Source organism: Lampris incognitus, chromosome 3 (genome assembly GCF_029633865.1).
Source record: "Lampris incognitus isolate fLamInc1 chromosome 3, fLamInc1.hap2, whole genome shotgun sequence".
In the NCBI taxonomy this organism is placed as follows: domain Eukaryota; kingdom Metazoa; phylum Chordata; class Actinopteri; order Lampriformes; family Lampridae; genus Lampris; species Lampris incognitus.
The window spans coordinates 82,700,808-82,725,119 of NC_079213.1; the positions used below are offsets into that span (position 1 = coordinate 82,700,808).

General features: G+C 44.2%; 1 protein-coding gene across 1 annotated transcript; it reads right to left on the minus strand.

The window, feature by feature from the left end:
- Positions 1-451: 451 nt before the first annotated feature.
- dnm3a (dynamin 3a) lies at positions 452-24,268 on the minus strand. The gene is given in 17 exon segments (XM_056277269.1): positions 452-585; positions 2,736-2,845; positions 8,677-8,790; positions 9,699-9,725; positions 10,523-10,583; positions 10,728-10,798; positions 10,946-11,032; positions 11,151-11,289; positions 11,440-11,507; positions 11,720-11,855; positions 12,185-12,327; positions 12,532-12,692; positions 13,990-14,088; positions 19,913-20,116; positions 20,309-20,458; positions 21,025-21,098; positions 23,831-24,268. Coding segments are annotated over 17 exon segments (1,866 nt in total). The 5' UTR covers positions 23,992-24,268; the 3' UTR covers positions 452-524.
- Between the last annotated feature and the right edge of the window lie 44 nt (positions 24,269-24,312).

A 24,312-nucleotide genomic window follows, 5' to 3' on the forward strand; every position in this document is an offset into this window, starting at 1 on the left:
GAAGAAGAAGATGAAGAAGAAGAAGAATAACAACAACAACAAGAAGAACATGAAGGAGAACATGAAGGAGAAAGGTAGAGATGAGTGGAGTGGAAAGAAGAAAAAGAAGGGGGGTATCAGGGACGAGGGACGGAGAGAGAGCGAGAGCACTGCTGATTAGAAACAGACTAACATGCACACACACACACACACACACACACACACACACACGCATGCACACAATGACATCATAGGCCAAGAATGCAGTACTGAGGAGCCAACGACAGAGCGCGATTGAAGGGGTGGGGGACTCTCTTTCTCTCTGGCAGGCAAAGAAAAAGGGGATCGAGGAAAGGGGTTATGGACAAGGTTTAAGGTTAACAAAGGCTAAGCTTGCATATTAGAGAATGTTAAGGTGTGAGCAGGTGCAGCTCCCCACAGCTCGGGTCAGTGTTGGGTTTAATTAGGTTGACATAGGGGTCAGGGTACGAACAGCGACTTTCTCAGGGTAGACTCCAGCCCGCAGTAGAGAGGCCTTCCAGCTGTCAACCTCCTCCTGAGAGTCGCAGGCCAGCTCCAGGAACCTGCAAGTCCTTATAGATATTCCTGCAATTCAATTCAATACTGTGAGAGTCCTCAAAAAACTTCCTTTCCTAGCCAGCAACAATGTTCTTAGCTCGAGGGTGCGTTCCACAGTCATAAGGCATAGCATAAGTAAAACATAAGGCATATGAGACACATTCTGGCATACAACACAGACAAATGCAAATGAAAAGAAGGTATAACCTACTGTCAAACATAAAGGGCATACACAAACATAAAACCATTCATTCCTCCCTAACTGCCGCACTCCACCTTCACTCCTGACTACGACTTGTCCCTTCCATCCCTCTCTGTCTTTCCTTAGGTATTCTCTCCCTCTATCTCTACTCCTGCTTCCTTTCCTTCACCATCAATTTCTCTATTTCAGCTGTCGAGGCAGCACAACAAAGTGAGAAACGGGCAGGAATTTGGAGCGGCTCAGGGGCCCATCTGTTAAACATTTTTTCTTTAATCACTGTGTTGTTCCTCACCTCCTTTTGTTGCTCCCCTTTTTCTCATTTAGAACACACAGGAACAGCTTGAAATAGGCAAGACCGCATCGGAGGAAGAGCAGGGGATGAGAAAGATCAATGCATGGCTATAAGAGCAGAGTTGTACCAAGAGCCCAAGAAATAAGCATGCAGGTCTATAAACTTATGGCTGGGCTCAAGCTGGTTTAGGCTAGTGAAGCAGGGTGCGGTGGCTAACAGACAGGGCCCTGAGCCAACAATGACAAAACTAGAGTGCTATTGCACTAGGGCCTGTAAGACTTATAAGAATAGCACGCTCACATACATACGCCCACGAGCACAACTGAAATTGTTCTCTTATGCTGAGTTTTAACACATAGCTCTCATCAACCATTTTTAAAAATTATTCTTGCTCCTTTTAATGCCCTCCCCTGTGCTGAAGTCAGGGGCCTGTGTGAAGTTTTTCCCTCATCCTCACGAATTTCTGCATGGAGCCATGGCTGCTTTAGGTTTGAGGAGTTTCCTGAGGTTTTTGATTACTGTCAGACCAGGACAAAACCACTGCAATGGTCTACACACACACACACACACACACACACACACACACACACCACACACGCACGCACATGCATGCACACACATACGCGCGCACACACGCATACAAACGAGAAGGAGAGAGAGAGGGAGGAGGAGTTGGAGAAACAGAGAGAGCAGGGAAAGGGGGGCGCCATAGGACAGACTTTGACACATTCCTGGCTGATGGCTCTAATACTCTCTCCCTCTCTTTTTCTTCTCTCAACCCTTCCAATCCCTCTCTCTCCCTCCTTTTTGTGGTGAGTAGAGCAATTCTTTCCAAACAAGAGCAGCCTCATCTCTGATCCAAGCTCTCTGGCTTTGATTAGCTGCTTAATGAGAGCCTGCCGTCGGTATGCTGTGGTCTACACATACACACACACACACACACACACACACACACACACACACACACACACACAGTTTGCTCTCAGAATGCAGCATTGCACAGAATTATAAACAAAGTCCACATGCTCTGGTACAATCAGCCAGGCTTTGGTTCACCTCCTCAACTCACTCTCTCTTTCTCTTTTTTCTTTATCTCTGTGTTGCTTTCTTTCCCTCCCCCTTCTCTCTCACCTTCTCTTCTCTCTCCTCAATCAGTCCATCTCACACCCTCACAAACATTGACCCCACTATACCCTCAGAGCCCAACCGAGCCCTGCCCAGAACAGCCTGGCACACACCCTGAGAGAAAAGGAACACACCCTCCCTTCGTGTCCATAGGACATCCCTTCCATCCCGTTGGAAAGGTTGAATGGAATAAGTCAAGAGAGGGGCAGAGCTCCGCCTCTGATATATCCAGTCATAAACTAGCCTCATAAAACATTGCCATAACCCCACTCAGCAGGGGACCAGGAGAGAATTCTCTTCTCCAGTTCCTCGCCTGGACTTACTCCCATCCCCCACTCCCCAAACTCCTTCTCAAGCCTCCTTCATTCAGTTGCTCCTTCTCATTAACAGTATTGAATCAAAGATGGATGGAAAGAGGATGACTGCTAGTGTGGTACAAAAAGTAACACAAACATACAAATACACACATACACACACACACACACACACACACACACACACACACACACACACACACACACACACACACACACACACACACACAATCTCCACACAAACCTCAGCTCTGTGTTGAAGATGTTAAAGGTGTGTTTTCTTGACATGAAGCCCTTCTCCACATCTCTCAGCTTCAAGTTGTCCAAGGATAGCATGTACTTCTTCTCCTTTTCCTATGTGAGACAAAATATGGAGGGAGGCATGAAGGTAGACATGAGGCATGCAGGGTAAAATACTACTGTTGCCTGTAGGGAGGTGACTCAGATGTTGACATTAATAAACAGCAGAAAGCTGACAGATCATTTGGCATGAGTATGAGCTGCAACTGTCATCTGTCTGATAATAAATTAGCATCAGCGAGTCCAAGGAGAAGCCAGCAGGGCCAGAGGAATTAGCGCTGGGAAGGAGAGTGTGGGAGAAGGGAGTGGGTTAAGAGAGTAGAAGGTGAGGAGATCTTTCCTTGCAGAGAATAGATGCTCATGTCAAATGGTGTGGGGGCTTACAGTCTGCTTGTCAGTCAGACTCACATTAACAACACACTAACTAGTGGAAGAGAGGCGGGGGAGGGAAAGAGAGAGACAGGGGGAGAGAGAAGCCGTAAGTCTATAGTCTGTCATCACCGTAGGGACTTATGAATGAGAGAGAACAGTTGGAGGAGCGGAGTGGAGAGAGTGAGGAGAACCAGACAGTATACACAGGCATGGGGTGGGGGAGGCAGAAGAAGGGGGGGGGTATAAGGACTACAAAAAAAGAGGGAGAGAGAGTGAGAAAGGCTGGGCCCACATGTGAAAGTCATTACTCAGACTCAAGCTCTAACACAACATTTCTCCTAAAGGGAAGCCCATCCCCCCCTCCTATCCTCTTCTCTCCCCCCCTCTTCACCCCCCCTTTTTTGATGGTAGTGTGTGTGGGGGGGTATTCGGCCATAGAAAGGCCACTTTGGTTGTGGCCACATCCACAGTGGAGGTGGAAAGGAGGAGGGTAGGGAGATAAAGGAAAAGAACAGAATGGGAAACAGCCTTCATAGAAGAGAGTCATGACACCAGTGAGAGCCTGGTCCACCACAAAAAAAAAACAAAAAACCTGCAGGTTCTCATGCATGCACATCACATGTCTGTGTGAGCTTGTATGTTTGTGAGCACACAAAATGCGGCAAGAAACGGTTTTGGAGGTGCTGGTGGTGCGCTCTGGTCTCCCCTCTCCTAGTGATCCCCTGAACCCTACGACTCTCTTCCTTCGTTCCACTTTCTTTTTTTTTTGTTTTCTTTTTTCTTTTTTCCAGAGGGGCCCACTTCCTGTTACAGAGGCTGAAAAAAATGACAGAACGGGATTGGCGCTCACACAGCAACATCTGGTATCGCTTTAGCCAAAGGAGGGAGGAGACAGAGGAGGGTATTGAGTTTTCTGATGGGTAGAAATAGTAAGTAGAGATGAGGAAGAGAGGAAGAGGAGGGATAGTGGACATCTGGATGGAGGGAGGTGAATTTTGTGAGAGAGATGGGTAGGAGAGGAAAGGATCTGGAGAATGGCGATCAGGGGTGAGAGACACAGATGGAGAGAGAAAGAGAGAGAGTGTGTGTGCAGGAGAAGAGAGGAGAAACTGCAGACCATTCCAAAGTTGATTCCCCAAGGGTCTCATCAACCCATATATGGCTGCTAAGTTCCTCCCTTCCTCTCTCTCTCTCTCTCTCTCTCTCTCTCTCTCTCTCTCTCTCTCTCTCTCTCTCTCTCTTTCTCTCTCTCTCTCTTGCTTTCTCTCACTCGCTCTTATTTCCTTACGCCTTTCCTGAGTGAACGGACAGATCCCTGGCTGAATGAGTGAATGTGCCACGTCAAGACTGGATACCGCGCCTGGACACAGCCCTTCGGACGCACAACCGATATGCTTACCGACATCGCTGGAGGTGGGACACCTATAGGAGTGGATGCATGGTGTGTTTGGTGTGTGTGTGTGTGTGTGTGTGTGTGTGAGACCGCTTCATCCTGCAACAACACCGCCAAAACAGGATAAAAGAAAAGAGACTGCATAGAGGAAACTTTTTTTTTTTATCCCGTTTGCCTGCTTGCCCCTCCATCCAAGCCTCGGACTGCTCACAAACAAATAAAAAAAGGCGGAGAGGAAGAAGACGAGGATAAGAAAGATAAAGAGAGAAAGGGTCCTGCTCCGTCATCCCAGTGTTCAGACTACCTGTTCAGGATCTTACTGGTGTACAGTAGTCTGCACATTGGTTAGACTGTGCAAGGAAGTGCTTCAGTTGCCTACACAAATAATACACCTGTGCACACGCACACACACGCACACATGGAAAACACAGAACAACATAAACACATGCATGTACTTGATGCTATTGGGTATCTAGCCTGCTATTCTTCAAAGTCTCCAGCTGAAATGTTGTACAAATGCCTTTTAAATGCATATAGTGGCAATTTACAAAGAAATTTAACCTTCCCGAAAGTCCAGTGAGAAATTGTATATTAATGTTCCCAAGTCAGGTAATATGGTCTCATGCTTGTAATGTTTGTTACAGAGGATCTTTTGTGTGTGTGTGTGTGTGTGTGTGTGTGTGTGTGTGTGTGTGTGTGTGTGTGAGTGCGCGCGCGCGTGTGTATGCGTGCGTGCGTGCACACCAATGGTGAGTAATTTGTACATTGATGATCGATACAGTGTGGCCTAACCAAAGTTGTTGTTTTTTATTCCCCAGAGTATCCCTCACAACAGCACTGTGTGGAGGGTTGTAGTTAAGGGCTGATGCCATCGATGTGGCTACGTTGCCATGTAATGACTCTGGATAGGGCTTGTGTTTAAAGACATAGAACTGAATGTGTGTGTGTGTGTGTGTGTGTGTGTGTTTGTGTGTGTGCGTGCGCATCTTTGTGCATGTGTGTCTGGAAGTACAGACTCTCAAAAGTGTCAGGATGGTCATAGGGAATCATACATCACAGTTGCTGTGTCTGAAACCGTCTCCTCATCCTACAGACTAATGGATTTGAGATGTGAAGCAGGCCTGACACTCTCACACAGACACACACACAGACACACACACACAGACACACACACACACAACACACAGAGGGGAGTGTGTAGATGGAGTGTATAGGCACAGGTTGTCTGTTTTTGCTCAGGCTGCATGGTAGAGCTCTGGCAGTCTAGGGGCGAAGGAATGCATGTCTGGTCAGTGTTGTACGGAGATTAAATTCTGTAAACTATTAGGTTACACTCTATGTGGGCTAAAACTAATGTACAACTAGAACAGCATATACAAGAGAGAGCCAGTGTACAGCCTTAAATATAGTTTAACAACTCCAGAGCCAGCATGTATTGAAGGGAAGAGGCCATCAGAGTAGGGGAGTAAAGAGGAGAGGTTGAAATGGGAATAGATGGAGGTGGGGAGGATGAGGGGGGGGGGGGGTTGGGAGGGAGACTGTGGAGGAGTAGTGAGGGTAGAGAGGGCGTCAGGAGGGGGTTGGTGGGGGGGTTGCAGTGTAGAAACAGCCATGTGGGATTTCTCTGGGCAGATCTTGGAACCTGGTGTTTGGACAAAGCCTCAGATTTTCCAGCCAGGAATGTGTACAGTCCCAGGGAGACTGCCAACCACAGAGAGAGTGAGAGAGAGAGCAAGAGAGAGAGAGAGAGAGAGAGAGAGAGAGAGAGAGAGAGAGAGAGAGAGAGAGAGAGAGAGAGAGAGAGAGAGAGAGAGAGAGAGAGAGAGAGAGAGAGAGAGAGAGAGAGAGAGAGAGAGAGAGAGAGAAGGAAAGGGGAGTGAGGTAAAGAAAGAGAAAAACGAAATGGCGGGGCAAACAGCAGCATAAGAAAAAAGTCATGTCTGCAGAGGTGGGGGTGTGGGTGGAGAGAGCAAGAGCGGGAACTGCAAAAGAAAAGAAGCAGAAGTTTGGCTCAGGTCTGTGGCCGTCTGATTGTGTGTGTGTGTGTGTGTGTGTGTGTGTGTGTGTGTGTGTGTGTGTGTGTGTGTGTGTGTGTGTGTGTGGACATGCACACATGTGGTAAGGCATGAAGATCTGATCTAATGTGATAGCATGGATGACCAACAATGCTAACAGGCGTGACAAACTTCAAAAGTCGATGCGCAAATAAATGTGGCAAAGCGGATTACCCAATTACAAGTCCAACTGTCAAAATTGCTTTAAAAGAATTAAGACTTCACAGTGCTTCTACTACTGGAAGAATTCACATATGTTTAATTTCATTACCTGCAAAAAGCCTAAGCAGATTTCTCTTACTTGGTGACCAGATATTTGCTGGTGTGAGCCTGTGTGTGTGTGTGTGTGTGTGTGTGTGTGTGTGTGTGTGTGTGTGTGTGTGTGTGTGTTTGCTACAGATGGGTTTTGTCTGTGTATGGGTCTGTTTTGATTGATAAAAGCTTAGTAAGGAGATGACAGTGAGAGGAAATGTATAACATTGTGTGTGTACAATATGCATGCCTGGCACTGTGTCTGGGAACACAGTGTTCAAGTGATCCAGTGTTTATCTGAAAAGTGACCATGCGTCTGTCTGAGTGAGTGTATATTTTCCTCCACTATTTGCATGCCAGTTTGTTTACATCAGAGCCCGTGTGTGTACTGTATACTGTATACATAAGTCTGCACACTGTATGAATGTGTGTGTGTGTGTGTGTGTGTGTGTGTGTGTGTGTGTGTGTGTGTGTGTGTGTGTGTGTGTGTGTGTGTGTGTGTGTGTGTGTGTGTGTGTGTGTGTGTGCGTAAGTTTGGCTTGGGGCAGCTCCAGCTGTGTCAGAGTGAACTGCTCCAAATGCCTGAACTCCCAGAAGAGGAAGAAGAGGGGGAGAGAAAGGGGGCAGAGGGATGAGTGGGGAGGAGGGTGTCGAGAGGAATGAATGAGGGAAATGGAGAGGCTCAGTTGCAGGCCCAGGTGGCAGGAGAGAAGACCAGGGAACATTTAGATGGGACAGACAGACAGCAAGGCAGACAGGGATAAAGGCCGGTCTTTTTATTGCTTCATAAAAACGGTGTTAAAAGCCACAGAATCTCCCAATAGACAAGGTCAATCTAGTTAGCTTTTAGCAACAGTGTGGCCTTCTGACCATCATCAGGGGGTTGGAAAGAACAAGAGCCAGAACATACGCGTACCATACAAGATATGATTTCTACCTTCCAAATAATTATCTGTCCGAAAATATGACTCAATGCCGTTCAGAATAGCAGCAACACAAATGTAATTTTATTAGGTTGTATGAATGTTTTATTGTGCACAAATGTGCAAGAGCATGTTTGTATGTATTATTTATGCACTTACACGTCCTGTGACATGCTTACCTCTTCTGACCGCACTTCCTGTCCTTAGTCCTACCTGTACCTACATCAGCTGTGATCAGTGCTGTGATTGACTGAAAGTGTTGTGGTGTGTCTGCCTGTCTACACTTGCTGTGCAGACCTTCTGCTCCTGTACAGCAGGCACAGACAGGCAGACAGATGGCAGCCCCGCTGACAGACAGCTCCCTCAACTAATCAGCGCAGAGGAACACTAGGAGGGATCCTCTGCCTTCCGCCTTGGATAAAAGTGCAGACTAAAAGTAAACTTTGCAGACAATACGAATAAAAGACAGACTTTTCAAGGACAACATAAGCCCGGATCTTTCCTCTTCCTTATCTCTGCACTCCCAGTTTACGTTCCTGTTTCAAACCAGGATGTGTGTGTGTGTGTGTGTGTGTGTGTGTGTGTGTGTGTGTGTGTGTGTGTGTGTGTGTGTGTGTGTGTGTGTGTGTGTGTGTGTGCGTGCGTGCATGAGTGTGCATGTGTGTGCATGTGTGTGTGAATAAAATCTCACAGACTTGTGCAATGCCATTTTGTTGTCTTCTCTCTCTTCACTTAGAGTACAACAAAGTCAGACAAAAACCACAGTATTTATCACTGTAATGAGCCTATGTTAGCACTAGGAGTAAGACAGGCAAAGGGATAGATCAACAGATACGGTTAGTAGATTTCTACCTTCAAAAGCACTTGTCATTTCACTGGCAAAGGCCTCACCTCATCATCCTTGAACCAGGACAGGCTCTCTGTTGTGAGGACAAACCAGTATTCCTTGGCCCCACCCTTGATGATGCTGATGTTGCTGATGGTGAGCCAGCCCTTTCGGATGACCTGCACAATGGCCAGCAGTGAAGGGTCAGAGGGAAAGAGTGACAGCATAGAGAGGGTGTGTTAATGGGAAGCAACAAGAAAGCCCTGATAGCAAAGCATAATTCTTGTGATGATAGCAGCAACATTTGACTGGTGAAAGGGAGTCACGTAAGTCACTGTGAAAGAAAAAAAAATGTTTGGAAAGAAAAGATTTTGGCGGCTCATAGGTTTAAAGGGTACATGAACTCTGCAACCACAGATTAAACCCAGAGTCAGGAACCCATTTTCATTGTGCCGCCAGAATGATGTCAGTGATTTGTTTACACAAAGAAAAGCGGAGTTAAGAAGCATGGCAAGTATAGAAATGACAGATATAATTGGACACATTTGGAGATAAAAGAAGAGCGACTGAGAGAGAAGTAGAGGGGAAAAATAGACAGGGGCATCAGGGCTCAGTAGATGTGCATAAGGAAAAAAAAAACTTCTGTATGAGTAACAGGCAAGGAAAAGGGGGTAATGAGGTAATGAGGAAGGATGAGGTGTCATAAAAACAAAGAGAGAAATAACATGTACATCCTGCCTTGCTTGTCACAAAGGCCGAGCCTCTGCATATTTATGGAGCAGCAGACTTATGGGATGAAGAAGAATACTCAAAAGCAGAAGTGTGGCAGATCGTGAACAAGCTAAATGGTGAACACGGTATATGCTACTCGGCTATGATTGAGAAGTAAAGGTTTCATGACATCAGCAGGGTGACAATGGCAGATAATAACAAAAAATTAATGACTTAGCCAACATGCCGGCTGCAACAGAGTTTGAATGTTAGTTTGTGTCATGCAAGCCCCCTGTTCATTAAGCTCGAATCCTCCACACACATCTCCAGTAGGGGCAGCAGTGAGTGAGCGGGCTTAAAGAGATTTGTCTCCTACTATTAGCCTTGAGGGAGGGGCCACACCCTGTAGCAGGAGAGAAACGGGGGGGGGGGGGGGTTAACTGGATCTAGTGCATTGCAATGCGTTCCGTATTAGGACTTGAAACAGAGTCCTGGGGGTTAAAATGGTGATGATATTTGAAGTACATCCCCAACTTTCTTCCAGAAAATGGTTTACATTTTTATTGCATGAAAGATATAAAATTTCACAATTTTTTCATCTTGCTATTTTTATCTTTAGATAACAAAAAGGTGGGGATCATGCTAAAATAAGGCACTGACATTATATCAACTGATTGCTTTTCAGAGCCAACTGTCACATATGGAGAAAATATTCTTGAAGTAATTTTACAAATGCAATTTTGTTGACAATAATGATGAGATTATGCCAAATCAACAGCTTTTTGTGGATTTTATTGCTGCATTATGTATGGAATATATGCCAGTACCAGTATATCTGTACATCCATAATCAACAATTAAATGTATCAGTACAGCGGTTGTCATTATATTAATCAACATGGATATGTCTCAAATGAAGTTTAAATGTCAGTTGGGTGGATTAGAAATGATATGGCTTTGGTTTACAAACATGCAGACTGAAAATGGTACACTGCACAGAGATTTAGAATTTTGAAACATGGTATATTTGTTGCTGCGTAAAAAAAGAGGCAACTGTGTCACAATAGTATGCATAAGTACACATATTTTTTTTTGTCCCTTATAATAAAGGGAGCGAAAAGGAGTAAGAACAACTGGATTCTCTGCTGTCTTTTGACATTTGACAGTGTTATGTTATATGGGGTGCTTTTCTAAGTCTCACCTGGTTTCTTGCCAGTCCCACCACATTCTTCTTATTGTTGGCACTACTCTTCTGCTGGGCACTGAAAGAGGGCACACCAAAAGAACAGTTTTTTTTAATTTAGCCAGTTTATCAATGCCACATTGTACTCTACTATCAACCTGTATCTAAAATACATTATCTAATATTTATTTAGATATTTATTAGCCAGGCAGGGCTAACTCACTTTGCAAATCCTATGAAATCCTCATGGTTGGTATTAATGTAGGCAAGCTGTACATCAATGAGCACCAAGACCTGAACAAATCAATATTTCACAACACGATTCAGTTAGATTATTCAAAACTGAACTGTGCATGCTTTGCAAGTGTGTGTGTGTGTGTGTGTGTGTGTGTGTGTGTGTGTGTGTGTGTGTGTGTGTGTGTGTGTGTGTAATTGAACAACCTGGTCTTTGCATTTACTCTCTTGTTCCCGGATTTCTGTGGTCAGAATCCTCTCTGTCTCCTCTCGCAGTTTGGGAAAGGAATTAAGCTATAACAGACACCAGATATCAATTATAGGACCCTTGTCACACTGAAGAACAAAGCACACACATGACATGCATCACACACACACACACACACACACACACGCACTCAAAGCTTTATACCTGGAAGGTGCACTGGCACAAAGTTGTGATGAGCTCTTGAACAACCATGTCAACGAATTTTATGCACGGCCCCTTGAGCTTCACGATCTGTCTTCTAACTATGGCTTCAAAGGCCATGTCAGGAGTGAAGAGACCTGTCCTAGGGAGAGAAGGAAGGCAGACAGCAAAGGACAGAGATGGAAAACCCAAGGTTTAAAAAGGTGGCTTTTTGTAGCAAACAAATGAAAAGAAAAAAAAACATGAGTAAAGCATTCCAAACTCTTCAAGAAAAGTCTACATCATACTACACCTGATGCCGTGGATGTTTTTGATAGCATAAGTAATCTCCTGGCGCAGGTTTCCCTCATCACACTCAACCTGTCATCACAGACCACACTTCATCAGTTAGGAGCCAAGCGCCAGGTTGGTCATATATTAGCATTGCAGCTTGTGATAAATCCACTCATGGTGCAAGCACAGGCATTTATAACTCATCCATGTGAAACATATATACACACACACACACACACACACACACACACACACACACACACACACACACACACACACACACACACACACACACACACCTTGACCAGTTCATAGGGGAGGCGTTCGTGAAAGATTCGGTTGATCTTTGCTCCTCCTGACAGCTCTACAGTATCTACCTTGTCACCAGAACCCTCGATGAACCCCTCAAAGTTGAGTGCAAAGCGCTGAATTAGTCTAGTGAGGAAAATGGAGCAAAGAAATATCTGAGAACACATTCATACAAACAACAACAACAACAACAACAATAATAATAATGATATGAAGGTAGATGGAAATACACAAACACATAACCAGAGCCTGTGATATCAACAGAGATACATTTAATGGGCCACTGAGAAAATCGCATTTTTAAGAAGTATTTCGACATTTAAGTAGCTAGGTTGGTAGATACCCATATACTCTTTCTCTCACAAACACACAAACATGCATGAACACACACACACATGTGCGCGCGCGCACACACACACACACACACACACACAGGAAATGAGCAAGTGACTGACTGAAGTAGCGCCTTGGTCTTGCGAGTAGGGTCGTCGGGTTTATAATGTCTGTACTCTTCAGCCTGTTTGTCCAGCACTAGGAGCTGTCTCTGCAAATGACCGCGGAAGGCAGGCAGCGTCTCCCGTATGTGGTTGGTAAGTTGCTGCACACAAATTCTATGATGAATACTCATTTGTGTGGAAAATGTGCATGTGTGTAAGACAGTATGCAGTTGTAACGCCACAGGTATTTTGTGAGACCAAGAAGTATATAAAAGTACAGTATGGCTACCAGAAACTACCTTGTGAGGTCATATTAAGGCGTTTGTGCAATGAAAGCAGGTGTGTCGATGCGTGTGCATGTATACCTGGTTGAGGATTCTCTGTAGATAAGGTGTGCCCATGTTTTCAGCCATGTGCTTGTAAGCTGGATGGGATAGAAAGAATTCCCTCTCTGCAAGAAGAGCCGCTTTGATGTCCTTCTTCCTATCGATGTCTCTCTGGCTGCGGTTTACAACCCCTATGTAACCTGTGGAATGAGAGATGAACAAACCAGTTAAGTGAATGGAGGGGGCAGAGTAAGCAGGAGTAGGATCATCAGGGTAATTGAACTTTGAGAGACTCTGATCAAATACTTAATTGTGTATTCTGGTCTTCCTCTGAATTTTTTTGCATTTTGTTATTTGTTGCATTCAGAGAAACATATACAGTGAAAGAAGGAAACAATAATACTTGATTACTCAGAAATTTGTCTTGCATCCCACACAACACAGGTTACAAATATGCAAACATCCACATAAAAATCATCCTCCACATAAACATTCAGATATTAGCGATTAAAACTCCCCACATCATCACCAAAATCAAAGGCATAACACATGCTCATGAGCATACTTAATCTCCAGACCTCATATTCAGCATTTGGATGGACTCAAGGACAAGAGAAGGCTTAAATCTTGCGACTAAATTGTGGGACCCTATAATAACGCCTTCCAGGTGGTATATGCTGGTGGATGAAATGAAAGTAAATTAAATTAAAGGGTGGAAATTATAGTATTTGTTTATACAACAGTTCAACATTTGGGAGAGGGCAGGTCAAATCCTCTCTCTTTAATACAGCTACAGACGTAATAGCAGTAGGCTCCATATCTAATGCCTCGGCTCTCTCAGCTACTACAGCAGTCATGTCAGTGGGTTTCCATGGCCAATGCATTAGCACTGTTGAAGCAGCATGAAGGAGCCAGCATCTGGTGGTGCTTTACCCTCCTCTGTGCCCTGAAACAGGGAGCTTTATCTCTTGCCCTTGCGTGCTGGCACACGCAAATACATAGACATAAGCAAGCACACACACACATGCACACAGGCAGTCATATCAACTCACTGGGCACTGGAAAGGGCTGGCATCAATCCATTTCACTCAGCTCCCACAGTCCAGACTGTAACACTAACCCATGAGCTCAATAATGTGAACTCTCTACTCTCCCACACACACACACACACACACACACACACAATCACCCAAGTATGAGATAATAAAAAGTGGATTGTTGCCCCCTTTCAACACCCATGCTGAAGAAAGCGAGAGAAAGAGGGAGAGAGAGTGACACAGTGAGGGTAGCAAGGGTTGCTGGATTGAAAACGTGTTTCTGGCCAGTGATAACAGACACAATAATAATGTCATTCCTCTCCAGTGAGCCTCACTATGTCATATGATTGGACTGGAGCCTGTTGGCCCAACACACAAATGTATGCCAGCCCATCCAGTCAAGATAAACCAAGACACTCAAGCGCGTGCACACAAAACACACAAAAAAAAATCAACACACCTCTGCGCAGGGGAAGCAATCTGTTTTCTAGTATGTCGCGTGCATCTGTCCCTTCACCCATCAAGTCCAGCTTAGTGATAACACCAATGGTGCGCTGGCCTTTGGAGGGAGATGAGACGGAGAGGAAATTGTTGGTCAAAGGGGAAAACAAGAGGAAAGGGTAGGCAACAAAAGTGCAAGACAGTTCTAATGATGGGAATGACAGAGTCAAGCATAATACATAATATTACAGAAAACTTTTTGAGAAAACTACACACAAGATGTACCCTCCACAGACATACCCCCACACCTCCCACTCCTACAGGAATACCTAACAACCTGTTACAAATGTCCCCAAAAACCTAATTACTACAAGACACAGAAAGGTTTCAGCATTTACCTGATAGATGTTGAGTATCAGGATAGCATCTGACTGGTCAGCTCTACATGGGATATCAAAATCTGATGCTGTATGAAGTGCAATTTGAAGCCCTGCCTGTCATGCAGCCATTAACATTATAATAATAATGTGATACATTTTGGATTCCTTTTGGGGAAAGTCTTTGTGCTTAACAACCACCCTCCACAGGGAGCTCAGATCTCAGAGTCTGCCACAGAACAAAACCCCAAGGGCTGGCATAGATTCCGAATCTGTCCAAAACTGCAAGACAGTTTTGGAGGAAGGTCTGTCACCATTAGGGGCGGCATGGTGGTGCAGTGGTTAGCGCTGTCGCCTCACAGCAAGAAGGTCCTAGGTTCGAACCCCGGGGTTGTCCAACCTTGGGGGGGGGGGGGTCATCCCAGGTCCTTTCTGTGTGGAGTTTGCATGTTCTCCCCATGTCTGCGTGGGTTTTCTCCGGGTGCTCCGGTTTCCCCCACCATCAAAAAGACATGCACTTTAGGGTTTATACTCCTGTCTGTGCCCCTGACCAAGGCATGGCAAGACGAACTGGAGTTGGTCGCCAAGTGCTGCACGGCAGCTGCCCACTGCTCCTAGCTACACAGCTAGGATGGGTTAAATGCAGAGGAAGAATTTCCCCATGGGGATCAATAAAGTAATAAAATTAAATACAATTAAAAAAAAATAGGCAACAATGCTGTCTCCACAACACCCCAACAATCCCTCTACAACTCCCCACCATCTCCGCAATCCCACATATAGAATACAATGCCCATGGCACCCTTGATAAATATAAGCAAAAGGGGCTGTGAAAAAAATATCTATTGTTTATCCTCTTGATCTTTCACTCAAAATATTAACAAAAATCTAACCTTTAATTGAAGTAGAAGGATTGAAAGGAAAATAAATTCTTATCATGAAACAAATATTTTTCTGAAAATCATGTGCCACAATTATTGGCACCCCTTCATTTAATACTTTGTGTAGTCTCCCTTTGCCAAAATAACAGCTCTGAGTCTTCTCCTATATTGTGTAATGAGGTTGGAGAGCACGTGGCAAGGTATCTGAGACCATTCCTCCATACAGAATCTCTCCCGGATCTTTCAGATTCCTAGGTCCTCACTTGTGGACTCCCCTCTTCAGTTCAACCCACAGGTTTTCTATGGGGTTTAGGTCAGGAGACAGGGACAGCCATGGCAAAACCTTGATTCTGTGGTCAGGGAACCATTTTTGTGTTAATTTTGAGGTGTGGTTTGGATCATTGTCCTGCTGGAATATCCAACCATGGCCCAGTTTAAGCTTCCTGCTAGAGGCTGTCAGGTTTTGATTTAATATCTGCTGGTACTTGATGGAGTCCATGACACCATATATCCTAACAAGTTGTCCATGGCCTTTGGAAGAAAAACAGCCCCACAACGTCAAAGATCCACCAGCATACACAGTGGGGACGAGGTACTTTTCTGCATGGCTATCTTTCTGTCTACATCAAACTCACCTTTGGTGTTTTTTGCCAAGAAGCTCTATTTTGAGAGTACTCATACATAAACTCGGACAAACATTCATTAACTCCCAAATTACAGAAATAAATACTGGCCCAGATACAACCACATGTAATCCTCAATTTATTAACAATCAATTTAAGAAATACTACTCAGATTTGTACCTCTCTAAAATAAAAACAAATAGTTACACAATACAATCTTTCCTTTATACACTAGATATTCCCACTCCCACTCTTAATTCTGACATTCAGACTTCTCTTGATGAACCACTTACTACCAGCGAGACACCGTTTGAGTATTACAGGGCTTTTTCTTCCAAACTAGAACCCATTCTTACAGCATGTATGAGGACACACTAGGAAATGGAAGTCTACCACCAACCCTCACTCAAGCAACTATATCAGTATTGTTAAAAACCCACTTGACTGCTCATCCTACAGACTCATCAGTCTCCTATGTTGACAACAAAATACTGACCAAATCGCTTGCAAACTGGTTAAACAAAGTGATACCTAGGGCATGCAGGTAGCGTAGCGGTCTATTCCATGGCCTACCACCACGGGGATCGCCGGATCGAATCCCTGTGTTACCTCCGGCTTGGTCGCACATCCCTACAGACACAATAGGCCATGTCTACAGGTGGGAATGTGGGTATGTGCCCTGATCGCTGCACTAGCGCCTCCTCTGGTCAGTCGGGGCACCTGTTTGGGGGTGAGGGGGAACTGGGGGGGAATAGCGTGATCCTCTCACACGCTACGTCCCCCTGGCAAAACTCCTTACTGTCAGGTGAAAAGAAGCGGCTGGTGACTCCACGTGTATCAGAGGAAGCATGTGGTAGTCTGTAGCCCTCCCTGGATCGGCAGAGGGGGTGGAGCAGTGACCGGGACAGCTCGGAAGAGTGGGGTAATTGGCCAGATGCAGTTGGGGGGAAAAGGGGGGAAAAACTACAAAAAAAATAAAAAAACCTGAAAAATAAAAAACAAAGTGATACCTACAATTATACATCAAGACCAAATAGGTTTTATACCAGGGCTACAATCATTTTCTAATGTGAGGCAACGCCTTACTACATTATATTCAACCCATTCAGTACAGCTGCCTGAGGCGATCATATCACTAGATGCCAAAAAGGCATTTGACAGGATAGAGTGGGAGCATTTACATGTAGTTTTGTGGAAATTTGGATTTGAGAAACATTTTATAAATGGATTAGAACGCTGTATGACAGCCTTAGATCTGCTATTAAAATGAATGGTTTAAAATCAGATTATAATCTGATTACAATATTATCAAAAATATTGATCCGCCAACAAGGACTAAATTAAGGGAATCCTGGGAAGGTGACCTTGAAATAGTAATCCCTGAGGCTGTCTGGGGAAATTGTATCTCTGCTATTCATACTTTTTTAAGGCAAGAGTTAATTCAATTCAAGGTGTTCCACAGAATACATTACTGCAATGACAGATTAGCTAAAATATACCCATATGTTGCTTTCATCTGTGATTTATGTGATTTATGATGTTTGTTTTTCTTCCCCTTTTGTATCTGTCTAAGTCAGAGAGTACTGGCGTCGCGTGTGGCTGCCGCTTCTGCCTCTTGTCCCCCTTCCCATCCACCCCTGTATGTCTGTGTTATGTTTATCTGTTGTCTTGTTTCACCCTGTTCATTGTAAAACGACTTTGAGTGTTAAAAAGCACTATATAAATTTAATCTATTATTATCATTATTATACGTTAACCCCACCTGCCCTATATGCAGTAACCCAGTTTCATTAGGCTACATGTTCTGGTCATGTCATTCCCTTGTCAATTTCTGGTCCTCCATATTCGAATGTCTTTCAGTTCTATGTAACAGACCTCTTGAACCCAACCCACTCACTGCCATCTCTGGAGTAACACCAGTGGAAACCTGTGCCACAAAGAAAGCAATAGCATTTAGTAGCTTCAGAGCACATAGACTAATTCTCATGAATTGGAAATCCAATGAACACCCCTGCTTTGAGAGATGGATATTGGCAGTGGTATCTTTGCTCCAGCTTGAGAAAATAAGACACACATTGAAGGGGTTCAGGACAAGTTTATTAAAGGGGGATCCATTTTTGTGTTTTTGAGGTTTTTATATCATGCCGTGGCTTCCCGGTAATGTTCCCTATGTATTCAAATCTGAAAATTCAAATGTTGGTCTAAGTACGTATGTTTAAGCATCAAAAGGCTATTTTCCCAAGCCCTTCCAAACGCTTTTTTCCATCTCACCTGATGTAGGTTTAACTTTCTTTTAACTTTATTGTCACGCTCCATGCTTACATTATCAGTGAATTGCATGTGTGTGGGTGAGGGAGGGGAGGGTCGGACATCAGTGCTAACCCGCATTACTGCTTTTTGCTAACGGCTGAGTGGACATTTCCATTTGAACAACCTAGAAAAGAACGCAGATGGTGTTGCCTTTTAAAGTATGGTCCCCATTTATTGAATATGTAAAGGACCTGACTCTCTGATATACCATACCACCTGACTGATGTCTTTCCTATTCAGCTTATTGCTACTATGAATAATGGTTATACACTGGACCCTTTTTTTTAATGTACTTACTATCTATAGCTACATTATATTATATTGTTCTATCCTTTCTGAGTGTGCTCTTTCTTGGTCCCAGGGGAGGTAGGGATGGATAAGGGTTGGATACAATGTGGGGAAAGGTTTGTGCGAGTTCAGTATATTTGTATGTGTGTATCTTTAAATGCAAACTCCCTTAAATGGAGTTATTAAAAAAAAGCTCTATTTTGGTCTCATCTGACTATATAACCTGGTACCATTGAAAGTTCCAGTAACGTCTGGTAAACTGTAGGCGCTTGAGTTTGTTTGATGACAAAAGAGGGTTTTTTTCTGGCACCCTCCCAAACATCTTATAGTCATGTAGGTGGCATCTGATCATAGTTTTTGAGATGTTCTGACCCAAAGACACAACTAATGTCTGTAATTCTCCAACTGTGATCCTTGGAGCTTCTGTAGCCACTCATACCATCCTCCTCACTGTGCATGGGGCCAATTCCAACACACGTCCTCTTCCAGGCAGGGTTGCTTTAAATTTCTTAATTATTGCCCTGATGGTGAAAATTGGCATTTTCACCCATTTAACTATTTTCTTATAGCCATTTCCTGGTTTGTGCAGCTCAACAACCTTTTGCCACACATCATTGCTGTATTCTCAGGTCTTTCCCATAGTGAAGGATGACTATTGTAATTTGGCCTGTGTGTCACCTCATATTTATACCCCAATGAAACAGGAAGTCATGGGTGACCACTCAAGTGCTCCTAAACAATTAGGTGAATTTCCATCCCTCCATCCATTATCTAAACTGCTTATCCTGCTCTCATGCTCTCAGGGTCATGGGGATGCTGGAGCTTATCCCAACAGTCACTGGGTGGCAGGTGGGGAGACACCCTGAACAGGCCGCCAGGCCATCACAGGACTCACACACACACACACACACACACACACACACACACACACACACACACACACATTCACACCTAGGGACAGCATAGTATGGCTGATTCACCTGACCTACATGTCTTTGGACTGTGGGAGGAAACCAGAGCACCCGGAGGAAACCCACGCAGACATGGGGAGAACATGCAAACTCCACACAGAGGTTAACTTAAAAAAGTAAATTAATAGGAATATGTTTCGATTAGATTGTACTCATAAGAGTTTCTAGGGGCGCTTAATTGTGGTACACATATTTTTGAGAAAATTTTTTCTTTTATAAAAGTTATTTTATTTCTTTCAATCATTTTACTTCAATTACAGGTTAGATTTTACTTAATATTTCGAGTGAAAGATCAAAAGGATAAACAGCAAAGATATTTTTTCATAGCCACTTTTGCTTATGCTCATATTTATCAAGGGTGCAAATATTAGTGGAGGCATTATAACAGAGCCAGTGAAAAAGAGTACGGTGATAGTAAAGAGTGGGATAAACTCAGATGATGATTATTCCTCCAAACAGACATTCAGACAGATGCATGTTGCGTAGTCTTACCCTGTGGGTCAACATCTTTGGCCAATTTAAGTGCATCAGAGTTGGCCAGGTCTGTGTTGGCTGGTGTGACAGCCAGGATCAGACAGTTGTCTTTACAGATGAACTGCATGATCATATCTCGTACCTGGTACTCTATGTCTGATGGCTGGTCACCCACTGGCACCTTTGTAATGCCAGGAAGGTCCACCATAGTCAGGTTCAGCACTGCAAACACAACACACACACACACACACACACACACACACACACACACACACACACACACACACACACACACACACACACACACACACACACACACACAGCATGGCGGGGTGAGTAGGCTTATTCTCTTGCTTTCAGAAATGGAGAAGAAACATTTTTGTACATTGCATAGAACATATATGGATGAGTTACCATGCGGGGAGTACACCCGCAGGTTGATGGGGACAGGAGAGATGCCTTTATTGGATCCTGTGAGTCACTGCGTCTCGACCTCTATCTCCTGACGGATCTCATCGAAGTCTGTGAACTTCTTCCCCTTACAATGGAGAAACTCACCATATTCTGTAAAAACACAGTCATCTGAGAGGGGAAACACTAGCTATTAACAAAATGTTGATGAGTTAAAGCTGTGGCTGGTCATGTGCTTTGCTCTCTCTGCCCCTTTGGCAGAAAGCAACTAGCATTTTTTGTGTTTATTTCTCCAAGTCAGTCATTTCTCAAAATCAGTTTGGCTGATAAGTATGTGCAAGTGGCTCGTAACTGAGAACTGACAGACTGCATAGCTTATTAGTCAGGCCAAAACTTAACATCGTGATAAAGCATGTTTTTTAAATGCTAATTGAATGATTTCATTTAATTTTAAGCAAGCATTTGTGAGTGTTGCATAAGTCGGCCTTTGATGCATGCCAAATGCCAAAGATCCCACCACCTTGCTGCTGTACAGCTAAGGCTAGATAGATGAAAATATCCAAGAAGTGTTTTGTCTCTTAGCTGTTTACACGCAGACTCTGGTCACCCTTAAAAGGCCATACTGCCATCTGCTGGTACAATACACTGCATGGCGTAACAGCTAGTGTAGTTTGATGTATGGAGAATAAAACTAAATAGACCGTATGTGCATGTGTTACCTGTATTAGCACAGTAAAACTGAAGAAGTAAGGGTCTGCGGGTGACAATTCCATAACCCCGTGGGAGGAAGTCCCTAAAGGTGGAAGAGAGGAAGAATGAATGAGGGTGTAACAGATACATCCACATCCACACACATGACAATGTCTGCCAGTGAACACCTGTCCGGCCATGACATTTTAATTTATCTGACTGAAACTTAGGCCTGGTCCACACTGCTTACCTCTACCTGTGTGTGACGGCTACCTTGCCAAACTGCTGCAGCTCGCATGCATGTGGTGTCCACACAGAGAGCATTGCTACTGCACCACTGCCACTCGCAGCCCTGTCTCTCTACATTGAGTGTGCCTTTGATAATGGCCATCAATAATCAAATGTTTAATTTCATTATCTATCCATCCATCTATTATCTAAACTGCTTATCCTGCTCTCAGGGTCGCAGGGATGTTGGAGCCTATCTCAGCAGTCACTGGGCAGCAGGCGGGGAGACACCCTGGACAGGCCGCCAGGCCATCACAGGGCCCACACACACACACACACACACACACACACACACACACACACTCATTTCATTATTCATCCATCCATTATCCAAACCGCTTATCCTGATCTCAGGGTCGCAGGGATGCTGGACCCTATCCCAGCAGTCATTGGGCGGCAGGCGGGAGACACCCTGGACAGGCCGCCAGACTATCACACAGGGCCGACACACACACACACCTAGGGACAGGTATGGATGTGTGTCAGCCCTGTGTGATAGCAGGCGGAGAGACACCATGCACAGGCTGCCAGGCCATCGCAAGACCGACACATTTAATTATTTTTATTATTATAAATTATAATTCATTATACATTTTTTTTAAAATGTAAAAAAAATTCATGTCTGTGAAATATTCCACAGATATAGAGATTGAAACTATAGTGAAAGAAAGGTGTCATCTATGTAATGTAGCGGTGCCATGCAGCCATGAATTGTGTTATTCACTGACCCCCTCTCTGCTGCTGTCAGTGAGCATTAACATTGACATTCAGGCTATTGTACACCAGCAGGAGAAGCCACAAGTATCTCATTAAGGCAGAACTTTACACTGATCCACCTGTGTGTGAGTTTTCAATAGCTTTCAATGGCTTCATCAGTGTATGAATGTGTGTGTGAATGGGGGAATGTGAGGCATACATTGTAAAAAAAAATGCTTTGAGTGGTTGGTAGACTAGACAACTGCTATATAAAATGCAGTCCGTTATGATGTCAATATTTGACTATCAACATATCATTCTCACTGTCTATGCGCCTCACGCAGAGAAAAATAGGTGTCACGTCTATTCTCTAGAGTTGCGTCCCTGCAGCGGAACTTGAGCAGTGCTGCTCACGTGGGCTGTGTGACTGCTCTAACCTGCTAACATGAGCGTCCAAATAAAAAGCAAGAGGTTCCACGTTGCACACACGCTGCTCAGGTAGGCGGTGTGGCCCAGTTTAAGCTGAGAAACCCACCATCTTTACTACTGCTGTAATGATTATTTCTGGATGACTTATACTGTACATGCATGGTGAAGACCATTATAAGTAGACTACTAAATGTGTGAAAACATTGGATGCAATTACATTGCAAGTAGAGACATTTATTTGTAGATTACCTATAATGTGGTAGTTGCCGCACAAACTGAAACTCAAGCAACCTAAACACGAAAGCTAAAAATATCTTGCCATACATTCTAGCCCAGCAACTATTTTCATCTTAACATTAAAAACAAAAAAAACATAGTTACATTGCACAAAGAGCGCAGACAGTAGGCTAAATAAGAAATTCTCCTTTGAAACGTTCCCTTTTTCCTGTAAAAATCTGTATCAGGAAGTTTATTCCACTGCATCCTGCCACTCAGACAGCTGGCAGAGTCACTAACAGAGAAATGTCATAACATATTCCTGGCTGGAACAAAGAACTAAGGTATGTGACAATATATCAATACACTCTCAGGAAAGCAAACACTTGCAATCTCTTACTCTAGTTGGGGGGAATGCTGTGGAGTTTGGTCTGGAAAACCTACTCTGTGGACAATAAAAAGCTCTCTGTATGTTAACCGGAGTTCAACTCTTTTGTCTACGGTGACAGGAAGCTATGAACATTGAATTGGCCTAAACTAAAGGTTTATTCTCAAGCACTTCTCGTGGACAGACTGGAATTACTTTGCCTCGACATTCATTTGACTGCATAGAGCCACCATCAACATCGAGAAGAGGGCATGCTCCTGTGGTTGCATGAAAAAAAAAGAAACTCTGCAATCTTGGTGTTGTTGTCAACTAAAATCCAACACTTAACAACAGAGAGGAATCAATTTTAATAAGTAGTCTGTCAAATAGGGGGTAGGCTTCCCCCCTTCAAGAACCTCAACTTTTTGTTCTCAGCTAGCCACCTCTGGACCTTGTCTTTGAGATAAGCTTCTGTGCTGGCTACTGTCATACAGACACTTCAGTCTCTGGCATCTACCACTTCAGTCTTTCCATGGCCATACCAAGAGCAATAAAGCATGGTTCTATTGGAGACCAATGATTTCAGGCTTGGCAGATTCGAGCTGTCCTCATACATATGTGCGGTTGCAATAACTTGTGTGTACAATATAGCGGGGGGGGGCATCTCTCTTACATTATATCATCATAAGATGGTCTCTGTAAATCGAAACCAACCTTACCATGGTTGGTTTTGTTTTATCAGTAGAAGGAATGCCTGTCTGAGCCTAACTGGGAATTGTGAAGTCGGGAACTCTCACTTTAGAGTTAAATGTACAAATCTATTTACTGCGTCGTTTTACCTGCCAACGAAGTTCTCCAGGACGGAGCTTTTCCCGGCGCTTTGGCAGCCCACCACTGCGATTAGCGGCATATCGACACTGCAGCTCTGTCCGACGGCGCTGAACGCATCCTGGAGCCGCTGAACCAGCGGGATCAACTCCTCCATCCCGCGGTTGCCCATCGCAACGGAGCCCGGGACAAGCTAGCGACCAGCCCGGCAGTCAACACCCGACGCCAGGTTAATGAAATACTTAACCATTTAAAATGCTGCAATAGCGTTACTTTATACGACGTGTGGTCGTTAATTAAATCGGCGCGAATCGACAAATACGTATATTACTAGTTGCTACTCAACTAACGTAAATTAAACAGTGATAATTGCCACTCGTTTGAAGACAACCGTCGCGCTTTTTGTGGCGCCTGGAAGATGCCGTTAGAGATCCGATATTCCCGCAGACAGCGCTGTTTACTTGAAAGAAATCTGGTTGCTTTAAAATGTCTG